Source organism: Camelus ferus, chromosome 13 (assembly GCF_009834535.1).
Source record: "Camelus ferus isolate YT-003-E chromosome 13, BCGSAC_Cfer_1.0, whole genome shotgun sequence".
NCBI classification, from domain to species: Eukaryota; Metazoa; Chordata; class Mammalia; order Artiodactyla; family Camelidae; genus Camelus; species Camelus ferus.
Window position 1 is genome coordinate 37,685,245 of NC_045708.1, and position 12,647 is coordinate 37,697,891.

Below are 12,647 nucleotides of genomic sequence, written 5' to 3' on the forward strand. Positions count from 1 at the left end.
TTAGTCTACCTTGTACACTCTACTCTAGCCACATTAACTTCCTGGATGGCCTTCAAACATGTCAAACATAATTCAGTCATAGGGTATTTGTATTTGCTATTCCTTCCCTCTAGAATGTTCTCTCCTTGGATATTCATAATAACTTACTCCATATTATTCATGGCTCTGCTCAATATCACCTTATCAGAGAGAACTACCATAACACCTCACCAATATCCTTTTAACTCCTGTACTTTAACAGTATTTATTATTTCCTGATATTACGTTACTCACTCGTTAGCTGACTGTCACCCCTCTTAATACAAGTTTCACGAGAGCAGGTTTCACCTCTCTTCTTAGCACTGTATCCCCAGTTTCTAGAATAGTACTTAACACATAACATTCCATAAACATTTTTAAAATAAATGAATGGAGGGGAGGGTATAGCTCAAGTGATAGAGTGCATGCTTAGCATGCATGAGGTCCTGGGTTCAATCCCCAGTACCTCCTCTAAGAATGAATAAATAAGTAAACCTAATTACCTCCCTCCACATCAACCAATCAATCAATCAGTCTCAGACCAGGTGACTATAATAACAAAAGAAACCAATTTTCATCATATGACATACCATCATATTCTTTTTGAATAAACTTTTCCAAGCCAATTAAAATCTGTTCCCTGTTGTGCTGTTCAGAGAAAGGTGGTGATAATTCATCTAAGTTAAAAAAAAAAAAGGAAAAATAAAAGTAAGCAAAATAGAATCTGAAAATATCTTCAATTTTTTACTCTAAAAACTTTACTTTTCTTCATTATTTGTTGACTTCTTTGACGTTAAAATCACAAACGTTACTGGGGAAGGAAGGAGCAAAGAGAGAGCAGAAAAATAATGTTATAGATCTATGTACACTTCACATGATCATCTTCCCTATGAAATAGCTACAAAATATATTCACTTCTACAAATTATTTAATATTGCTTTCTTCAGACAATCCACTCTCTCCCATGTACATACTTGTTCTTTCCCTCTTTTTAAGACTACTCTCATACTGTTATGCTAGGTACCTAACTCATTCAAACCTAACAGTTCCCCCAAATGCCTGGTCAAGATTCATATCTTCCCTGTAAGCTGCTTTGCCCAAACACAGCATTTAATGACCTTTCCTTAAATGAATTTCCTTAGTTCTCCAAATCACCTGCCAATTTAGTTTATAATGTTCTTTCAGTTTTCTAGGTATTTCATTTATAGTCATATTATTTTTCCAAATAAGACCATACATTCCTTAAGAATAGTCTTATTCTCCCCTATCACCTCCTCCAAACTCGTCCCTAGGAGTCAATATGCTAATAGGAACAAAGAAGTAATTTACTGTAATGAATTAAATTAATACTCAGCTTTTGAAAAACAAATGTAGCATCAGTGGTTGCAAGGTGGATAGCTGAAATACAGGACTTTCTTTTTTTAAGAGTGGAGAAACTATTCTGCATGATACTCTAATTGTAATATGATACGACACACCTGTCAAAACCCAGGGAACTCTGTAGTACTAACAGTCAACTTTATAGTACATAAATTAAAAAAAAAAATCTAGGAGGTCAGGGAATCTCAGGATGGAATGCAGACTGTAAGAAAAGAATCTAACTGCATTATAAATGTATAAGAAAACTTCATTCAAGGGAGTGGGGGAAAAGGTGCTAATCTAAGTAAGTTTGAAAAGGAGTGGCGTCTGTAAGACTAAGGGTTAAAGGAACGACATATACGCACGATGCTCTAATTGATAAAGTTGTTTCCTACAGGGGTACAGGATAACAGTTCTGATCATTCTACACAAGTATACTGAAATGGAACAATTAAATAAAGGGCTGGCACACGGTGGGAGCCAGGTTTCTCACTGCTAGAGTAGAAAATTTACATTAAGCAGAAAGAAGAGGTTAGAAAGAGCCATGTGGCAACTAATGTATTACAGTTGGAAACATCAGTACAGAATCATGTTTAGTTTAATATAGATAAGATGGTCACAAATGGAAATATTTATAGATATGTGTATATACAAGAGTTAACATATATACATAAACTTTTTCCTCAGAGAGGACCCAGACACACCATCACCCAGTAATAACAATCACCCTAGCACCCAGATCTTGGTTTCTAATACTGTTCTCCAATAAAAGGAACCAGGGCTCTTTGGAGAAATGTCTAACTCTAGGACTGGGGCAGAAATTTATAAGATGAGCCTGGAGCATCTTGCAGTGCCAGAAAGTAAGAAAGTGCTAAAATACAAATGAACAACTAACAACACTAACAAAAAGAAACCCAAAAAGACCCCTCACATTGATAGGAGTATATCAAAGGGTCATCGGAACCAAACGAAAAGAGCTCCCAATATCTAAAACTGGAACAATTTAAGCAACAAAAAATAGTACTGAATTATAATTCAAAGTATAAAATATCTATGAGTCCATACTGAGATAAATAAATGACTCAATAAAAACAAATATAGTAAATTATATTTTAATAAAGTTGCTAAGAAAAAAATGTGCCATAGTTCAGCTATTCAGCTACTAGGTATTTTACCCAAGAGAAGTTTAAGCATATGTCCATACCCAGACCCACACATGTATGTGCACAATAGATTTATTTGTAATAACCAAAATTTAGGTACTCATCTAATTTTCATCAACAGGTGAATGGTAAACTAAATGTGGTACAGCCACACAATGGAACACAACTCAGCAATAGAAAGAAATGAACCACTGATACACACCACAACATAGAAGAACCTCAAAATAATTATGCTAAGTGAAAGAAGCCAGATTCCCCCCACCCCCCCAAAAAAAAGCATACATTCCATGTGATTCTATTTATATAGAACTCTAGAAAAATGCAAACTATCTACAATGACAAAAAGCAGGTAAGTGGCTGCTTGGCAGGAGGTGGAATTAGGAAAGGGTAGAAGGGAGGGATTACAATAGAACTAAATGTTATGACAGAAATTTTATCTTACCTAGGAGACAGCAAGTAATTTTTTTAAATTGAAGTGCAGTTAATTTATAATGTTGTGTTAGTTTTTGGTGTACAACAAAGTGATTCAGATATATCTATCTATATATATAGATATATATACACAAATACATTCTTTATCATAGTCTTTTCCATTATAGTTTATTACAAGATATTGAATACAGTTCCCTGTGCTATATAGAAGAACCTTGTTTATCAGTTTTATGTATAGTAGTTTGTGTCTGCTAATCCCAAACTCCTAATTTGTCCCTCCCCCTACCCTGCCCTTTGGTAATCACAAATTTGTTTCCTATGTCTGTGAGTCTGTTTCCTTTCTGTAAGTAAGTTCATCTGTATTATACTTTAGTTTCCACGTATAAGTGATATCATAAGATAATTGTCTTTGCCTGACTTACTTCAATTAGTGTGGCAATCTCTAGGCCCATCCTTTTGCTGCAAATGGCATTATTTCATTCAGCAAGCAATTTAACAATGTTTACTGAGTGAAGGTTTATTCCAAGTACACCATAAATGTTTGTTGAATCAAAGTATGTAAGGCTTTATCCAAAATCTTTACAGCCTTATCTCCCTCTACTGGCTTTCTTACATCTACCAAATCTAAGGCAATTATTCTTCCAAATTATACACTTTATGCTTTTATGTATAATCTCCTACATCTGAAAATGCAGTTCAAGATCTATCTCAAATACCACATCATTAATTCCAATTCCTCTGATCTATCCAAGTTAAAATTATGTTTGAACTGCATTTTGTTTACCACTACAACAGCATGTAACACGCTCTGCTTCCAATTATGGTAAGTTTCGTACATGTCTTATACAACCATTTAGAGCAGCACTATGCAAAATCATTGCAACAGTTGAAATGTTCTCTACCCAGACAGTCCAGTGAAATAGTCACTAGCCACATGTAGCTACTCAGTACTTGAGGTGTGACTAGTGTAACTGATGAACTTAATTTTTTATTTTAGTTTAGTTTAGTTAATTTAAATTGAGTTAATTTAAATTTAGCACATAAAGCTAGTGGCTACCATATTAACTAGCACAAACCCAAAGTCTAAGCTCCTTAAAAGCAATACTAGGGACTCTATATTCTCCCTGGAATTTATCACAGTGCCCTGCACACAGAGGGCATTTAATAAATATCTGTGGTTGGGTTGCTAAACTATTCAAAAAACTCTACCAAAACAAATTGTATGCAAACTGTTCTCTAATAAGAAAATAAATACTCAAAATCTAAGAAAGAATCTAGTCTCAGTAAGTAGTTCTAGTAAAAAAAGACTTACCAAAACATCTTTTACATACTAAATCAAGTATTTCTCGAAATCGATTTGTCATTGGTGGTAGAGGTTTTAGATCAATTTTCCTGAAATCCTCTGGGCAATCATTTTTTGAATGGCCATCCTTTTTGCAGATGCTGCATACTATTGTTGGCGGCTATAAAAAAGTTTTTAAAAATCTAATAATTGAATAACTATTGAGGGACTTCATCATCACTTATAAAGCAGTATAAAAAGAATCTCTTATGTTAACTCAGTCTGATAACCTGGATTTCAAGAGGTTTTAAAAAAAAAAGGCATGTTAATGAAATTCAGTATTAAACATAAAAAACATTTTGAGCCAACCACTTTCTTCCCCACTAAAATGATATTACCAAGGATTAGATTTACCTGAAAACGGAATATAAAGGAAATATCAAAAGATGCAGAGAGTATAGGTTAATTCAAACAGTTTGATCAGCTCCCAAAATGAAATGCATGCATCACATTTTAATCTTTAACAAAATAGATTATAAAGAAATTTCATGTGGCACCTTTCATTACACTCCAAACATTTCCTATCTGCAGAGTCAATTATAGAACCCTCACTTGGCTAGTTGGTTCAATTTATTACATTAGTATGGTATTCAAAAAACGAAACTGTAGGGCTGAACTCTAAAAATAAATCAGCTTCATACAAGAAATAATTCTTATGCAACAGCCACAAATTTAACTTTCAAACCCATTCCCACTTCATACAAGGAACAACTTATATGCAAAAGCCACAAACTTAAACTTTCAAACCCTGTAACACCATTTTAAATGTATTTCAATGGACTACCAGACAGGTAGCCAAAACAGTAAAAATTCAGTCCAACTAGTTGAAAAAAACAAATATGTTTAAGGAAGAGCACTACTATTTTCTTTATTGTAAGATGCCTAGGAAGTTAGCTTCCTTCTCCAGGGTTAGCCTAGACATTTACCTAGCCATGAACTCTGATGCGAAATACACACAGAAACCCTCTACTTGTGGGAATGCTATGCTGTGGGCTAATAAACAGTACCACGGAAATTTCTATCAACTTTTCAAAGCTTGAGAAAAAGGACATATTTATCAGAAAATTCTAGGAAAGTGTTACAGATAACTAGAGAGAGAACTAATATTGGAGAAATCGTTACCATAAGATAAGGTTCCAAGAAAAAAGTATAAAGTATAAGAAATGTAAACTGTAGTTAAATTATTAAGAGGCTTTTCTAAAAATTTGCCATTTATTTTATCTTTTTAATAGTCCATATGCCCCAAATACTATAAGCTAAACAAAATGAGACAGAAGTATCCTTACAAAGGATGGAGAAACACAGTTTAGTAATTAGGTTAAAGAATTTAAAGCTTGTCAATTAATAATTATTAATAAAACAATAAAACTGGATGACTTTCTGAGTTTATTTTTGTATTCTACTTAATTTACACATGACCTATATAACAATTTTTTTTATTCTGGGTGCTGATACTATTTCAATTATGTATACTGCACTTGAAGCAATTTGACTTAGCTAAAACTTTCTTTTAACAACAAAGTAGTTATTTTGTGTTAACAAAGTAGCTTATTTTTTTATTTGTTGGGATATTTTATTTTTTATAATTTATCAAGTTAAAGTTCAGATGATCCCACTTTAAAAATAAAAGTTAAGAGTCCTATAATTCATAAGGTGGATGCCAAAATCCAAAAAGAAGCTCAGAGGCAGAGACAGAATCTAAATTCTTCATTTTTTTGGTTCCTGATCTTAGCTTTAATTCAACTACCTTAAGTTTATACTCCAGTCCCTGGCCCCTACTAAAAAAATTTTTTGATAGAATACTACTAGAGTTTCAAACACTGTATTCTCCTTTGTAGAAGTAAAAAAATCATATGTATAAAAAATAAGAAAAATTAAAATGAATGCTGCCTTTGCCAAACTCACTTTCATAAGATACCTGATAAATCCTTTCATATATGAGAAAGTAAAGCAAACCAACTAGTAATGGAGTGCTGAAAACTTTCAGAATTTCATATATATATTCTTAAAAGATAAGTATAGGCAAAAATGCAAAAATATACACCAAAATACCATTTCAAAACAATAGTTTACCATCACAGAAGCTATTTTTACATTTCTGAATCTAAAAACTATAGAAATAGTCATACAACAAACACAAAATCTTACAGATTACTTACAAACTGTATCCTACCTTGCCAGAAGTTAAAATAAACTTATCAAACACATAATATAATTCCTGGGTAGGGTGGTTATCATCATTAAGGTCAGAAGCATCTTCTGTAGCTTTGCAGTTGCAAGAGGTAGCAGATGTGTCAGTGCACACAATCTGATGTGAACTTTCTGTTTCTAAATTTGACCTGCAGCCTGTACCAGCAGATTCATCTGGTTCAGGGGATTTATAATCAATGCAATTACACCGGCTTAGCTCCTTCTTTAAACAAGTTTCTGAAGGTGCTAAAACATCCTGCTTCTTAATTGATTTTGGCTCTAATTCACTGCCTTCACTGGTAGAAAGAGATGATGATTCCTGTCCATTTTCAGCCAAATCTAGTTCATTTATCAACAAACTGTCATCTTCAGTAATACATCTCTGCGATGTACATTTCATTTCATCATATTTATCAGGTTGACCTCTTTCTGCATTTATTTTTTCTGTGCTTCCCCCAAGTAGAATGCAACAATTCGATGCCACATTGTCAGACTTCACTGGTTTCTTACTGTTTATTTTCCCCTTCTCTTTTTTCATGGAATCCATTGTAGATTTATTTCCACCCTTCCTCTGAGGACAGGCAAAATATCGATAAGCTGCCCTGAATCTCTCCACAACATATTCATAAACAAGCTGACTGTTTAAACTCCGTGCAACATTCCTCTTGACTGAAAATGGATCTAGGAGAAAAAAAAAAAAAAAGGTCAGTAGCTAAGTATCTACAAACAAACTACATTTCCAAACCTACACAAACAGGAAGATTGTCAGCAGAGTACCTTTTCCCAAAGTTTTTCTAACTTAAGGTCCCAATGAGAATTCCTGCCAACTGAGTAAAGGAAATAAAATAGCAAAATCTTTTCCCTTGTTTCTGTCGTAAAATAAAAAACTAAAAGGAAAAGAGAAACAATAAAATAAGGTAATTAATGAGAGAATAGCTGAAGAGGCCAATTCAATAATTACAAACTTACAATGATGAAATTGCTAGAAAAAGCTATGCCACTATGCTTCCCTACACTGTCTCTGAATGAATTTTTTCAAGCTCCAGGACCCATTACTAATTTTCATCTCTTGTTATAGCATTCTTTAGTTACATACTCCTTGCAATTTAAACAAATAAAATATAACCTAACACTCTCAAAGCTTCAAGTTATCTGATTTTAAGATTTAACTTTAGTAACATCAGAAAATTGAAGAGACAAAGAAGGAGAAATAATAGAAAGAAAAGTAGAAGAAATCTAACGAAGTAAAAATTAAACCAAAATTTAAATTTTTATTCAGTCTAAAATGGCTGTGCTGAAAAGGCTTACATCAACTGAATTTTCATTATTAAGAACATAGAACAGGAAGGAAGATATAGCTCAAGTGCTAGAGCACATGCCTAGCATGCACAAGGTCCTGGGCTCAATCCCCAGTACCTCCTTTAAAAAGAAGTAAATAAATAAACCTAAGTATATCCACCTCAAAATAAATTTTAAAAAATATTTTTTTAAAAAAGAACATAAAACAGACTTCTGAAAATGTTTTATGGGTTTTGGATTTTATAAGCCTTAAATATAAATATGCCCCAGAATAAAAGAATGGTGCCACCCAAAAGACAATACACATTTTCCCCACTACTGAAGATCATTAAGTAAAAGGATTAACAGGCCAGGCTTCAGATTGTTAAAACTGAAGCAACTGTTACTTTTTACTGTTCTCTAAAGCCACAGACTTTTAAAAGATTTACTTAGCTTCTCTCCCCTTTCTAAAAGAAAAAGAGAAATTATAATGGCATTTAGTGACACACTTTGTAAGACAGTACAAGATGTGAGTATGAGTTTGAGTGCATGAAAATATATGTGGGTCCAACTTAGCAGAGAAGGCCAGCAGAGGACTGAGGGTATATAAGAATGTGTAGTCGAAACAAACTGAAATTATGGATGGAAATTCAATTTCCCATCTATAAAAAGTGAGCAAAATGTTGCGGAATTTAAATTTTGTATTAAGAATTTAGAAGCCATACTATTAATTTCTGTATCTCTAAAGATCTTAATGTTCTCAGGATTTGATGTGAAGCCTTGTTTGTCAACATTAATCATTCTTTTTTTCCTTTAGCTTAGCCACATTTAGCACATGAGTTACTTCACAAGACAACAAAGAACTGTATTTTAAAATTATACTTTTAACATAATTTTATGACACAAATCTATTCAAAAATATCTTATAGTATTCAACAGCTATTCTATTTTTCGATATTTTTGAAATTTTTTGTAATTAAAATAAAAATAAAAGCATGTAAATAAGCTAATAACCCTAGTCATTATAATATTTACAGATTGGAAACCTTTAAATAATCATTAATCCTACAGAACTATCATGGACTCAATAAAGAATTAATCCAAAATATGTAATGACAACCTAGTGGCATATGTAGTTCTAAAAAGCCAAGGGATAAAATCTGTAACACTACATTAGAAACAGATGATGAGTAGTACACAAAAAAATTATCTCCAAAAGAAGTAAATCATCTCACCTTCAATGGCTATTCGCCGTTTAGGCCAGTTTTTGTTTTCTCTTGTTAAAATATCTTGTATTCGTACACATATGACATATTCCTCCAAAGCAAAATCCAGTGTGTAAAATTTTAGCAGCTCTAACCATAACTGCCCCAGGGACACCTGCTTTTGTGTTTCCAATGTTAAAGGAGACTGGAAAAGAAAAAATTCTTTTCATTCAAGCTTCACAAAACTATAGAGTCATTTAATTTTCAATTTAAAAAGACCTTAGAGATCACCTTTTCAAAAACTGAGGTGAGGCATAAAGGAGTAAGCTGCCAGAAAGCAATTTGTGGCACAGCTGGCAACAGAGCGTCCCAGTTTATTGACTCCTAAAATTTTGTGTTCTTTCCACTAACCCAGTGATTCTCAACCTTGGGTGCACATTAGAATCACATTGGGAGCACTAAAATCCACTAATACGTGAGTCTGATACCACTCCCATTTATACTCTTCCCAAGATTGTGATTTAATGGACTAGGCACTAGGATTTTTAAAGCTTCCTAAGTAATTCTCATGTGCACTCAAGGTTGCTAACCACTGTGTAACAATTGCCCCAGCTCCTCATCGCAGCAATTACTTTTAAAATCTATGTAAATGCCCTGGCCTTTCAAAAGCTAATTCTTTCATTTGGTAAACATTTTAGAACCTACTATGTCCCTGGCATGGTGCTGGAGATATCAGAAAATAGTAGGAGCTCACACAAACATACGTCCGCCATGTAGCATTCACTCCTCTAAGTGCTGCACATGTAACTATTAATTCTAAGAGCTCTATGATACTATAGAGCAAAGATCTGACTCAGGTCCACCTGGCTACTGGGTCCATGTTGCTTATCATTATACCATACTATCACTTAAATAAGGTGAGGTCCTACTTCATACACTATTAGAAGAGAAAGAGACCATTTAATAATTGCAGTAAAGGCTACATGCTAAAACAGGCCTCTAAAATCAGAAGTCTTAACAGAAAAGGTAATACCTGAATTCTAAATGAATTAGCTAGATAAAGACTGGCTAAAAGTGACCACTAAGGCATATAAAGGAATAAAACAGTCATTCACTCATTGAATTCTACAACTACTCACTGAGTGCCTACTATGTGCCAGGCACTTGGGATATATCTGTGAAGAAAAAACAAAGATCCCTGCCTTAGTGGAGCTTACATTCTAGGGAAGGAAGACAATAAACAACAAACTTAATAAGCAAATTACACAGTAAGTTAGAAGAAGAATAGTACTATGAAAATAAAAACTTGAGTAGGTTGAGTAAAGAAGATGGGATATGGGATATTCAGTGTTAAGTAGTGGTCATGTTAGGACTTGTTGAGAAGCTACGATTTAAAGGAAAAGTTTCCTAGGAATAAGATACAGAACAAATACACTAAAGTAGGAGTGTAAACAGCTTCAAAAAGAAAACCAGTAAGTCAATATGAGGCCTTGAGGGTGGGCCATAACCCAATCCAACAGCTGTCCTTGTAAGAGATTAGGACACAAAAGAAGAGACCAGGGATGCATACACATAAAGGAAGAGCCAAAGAAGGCAGCCACTTGCCAGCCAAGGAGAGAGGCCTGAGAGGAAATCAACCCTAATCTTAAGATTTTCAGCCTCTGGAACTGTGAGAAAATTAATTTCAGTTAAGGGAATGGAAGGAGAAAGGAAAGGAAAAAAGGAAAAGGAAAAGGAAGAAAGAAAATTAGTGTTGTAGAGAGAGGATAAGAAAAAAGGAAAACAAAGAGCTAACCAGTAAGAACTCCTTGGCTTTTATTCTAAATCAAATGAGGAGCAACTGAAGCATTTCAAGGAGGGGAGGGAGAAGGGTGTGAACTGACTTAAGTTTTAGAAGAAACATTCTGATTGTTGTGTTGAGAATAGACCATAAGGGACAAGGAGAGGTATAGGGAAACTTATGAGACTGTAATAGTAACCAAGGTCAGAGATGATGATTGCTAGGATCAGGATGGTAACAGTGGAGGTAGTCAAATTCTGAATATATTTTGAAATAGAGAGGACAGGAATTCCTGACAGACTTGGTACGGAGTATGAAAGAGAGTAGTAAAGGATGACTACAAGCGGTTTTGTTGTTATTTTGGGGGGTTTTTTTTGGGGGGGGGGAGGCTGGTAAATTAGGTTTGTTTGTCTGTCTGTCTGTCTATCTATCTATCTATTTTAATGGTGCTACTGAGGATTGAACCTAGGATCTCATGCATTACCACTGAACTGTACCCTCCCCCCAGGATGACACCAAGGGTTTGACTGAGCAATGGAAAGGATGAAGTGTCATAAACTGAGATGGGAAAACTGCATGTGGAGCAAGGGGAAGATCAGGAGTTCAGTTTTAGACACACTAAGATATCTATTAGACATCTAAAGTAAAGACATTAAATAGGCAGTTGAAGATACAATTACAGAATTCAGGAGAGAGGTTTGGCTGAAGATTTAAATTTGGGAGTCATCATCATATAGATGGTACTTAAAATCCATGAGATTAGATGAGATCATCAAGGAAATATAGATACAGAAAAAGGTGAGGAAGGGAATCAAGGACTGAGCCCTTAGAGTCCTCTAACATTAAAGAGGCTGGAGAGGAAAGGAAAAACCAGCAAAGGAAGCTGAGAAGGAATAATCAAGCATGGCTGTGGTATCCTGAAAGGCAAGTTAAGAATTTTTTTAGAGAAGGAAATAGTCAGTTGGCAAATGCTGCTGATAAATCAATAAAGAGAAAAACTGAGAAATGACCACTGGATTTAGCAATGTGGAGGATATTGACACTGATGATACAAGTTTTGGTAGATTAATGCAGGTCAAAGCCTGAGGCAGACTGAGTTAAGAGGAAACACAGAAATTGAAAATAGTGTATACAGACAATTCTTCCAAGAAGTATGACTGCAAAGAGGAGCAAAGAAATAGCTGGGAGGGGAAGTGGTATTGATATTTTTCTTTAAAAGAGGAGAAATAAAAGCATATATGATTCAGTAGAGAATGAAAAATCAGTAACTTATGAGGGAAAGAGAAAAATTGCTAGAAGGATGTTCTGGAATAGACAAGAAGGGATGGGAGTGAATACAAAAGTTAAGAAAATTACTTCAGATAGCAACATGGAAAGTTCTTTTACAATCAGACAGCAAAACAGAGTATGTGAGTGCAGATAGTGGTAGATGGTAATGGAAGAGTATAAAATTTCTCCTTTGATTGCTTCAGTTTTCTCAGTGAAATAATAAGCAAGATCATTAGCTGAGAGTATTGATGATTTGAGGAGAGGGTAGAGGTAGTCTAGGAAAGTGGGAGAACTGAACATGTGTTCAGGGAACTACATATAATTCAGTCTAGCCAGAGCAATGATTTCAGTAATGTTCACATTTTTGTAATAATATGTCTGTCTACTTCAGAAGACTACATGCTTCTGGAGGGTTCAATCCATGAGTATTCATCTTGGGTTCTCTAGCACTCAAGATAATGCCTGGCACATAGCAGGTCCTTAATAAATGAATGTCAAATGATTAAATAAGCAAGCCACCCCCTAAAGGAGCACAGGTTTTTATTTCTCCACCAATCTGGCAACATAATTCCCATATGATGAAGTTTTGGTCATAGCCCAACACCTGAAGG

The 12,647-nt window shown here is 34.3% G+C and overlaps 1 protein-coding gene across 11 annotated transcripts in view; it reads right to left on the reverse strand.

Annotated features, from left to right (window-relative positions):
* Window positions 1–12,647, reverse strand: part of TUT4 (terminal uridylyl transferase 4) — a 133,929-nt gene that overhangs the window by 39,633 nt on the left and 81,649 nt on the right. For all 11 annotated transcript variants that reach the window (XM_032494265.1, XM_032494264.1, XM_032494267.1 and 8 more), the window contains 4 exons: window positions 9,018–9,192; window positions 6,488–7,185; window positions 4,285–4,435; window positions 609–695 (listed from right to left, as the gene is read on the reverse strand). In XM_032494265.1, the coding sequence (XP_032350156.1) occupies window positions 609–695; window positions 4,285–4,435; window positions 6,488–7,185; window positions 9,018–9,192 (1,111 nt within the window). The remainder of the gene's footprint in view (window positions 1–608; window positions 696–4,284; window positions 4,436–6,487; window positions 7,186–9,017; window positions 9,193–12,647) is intronic.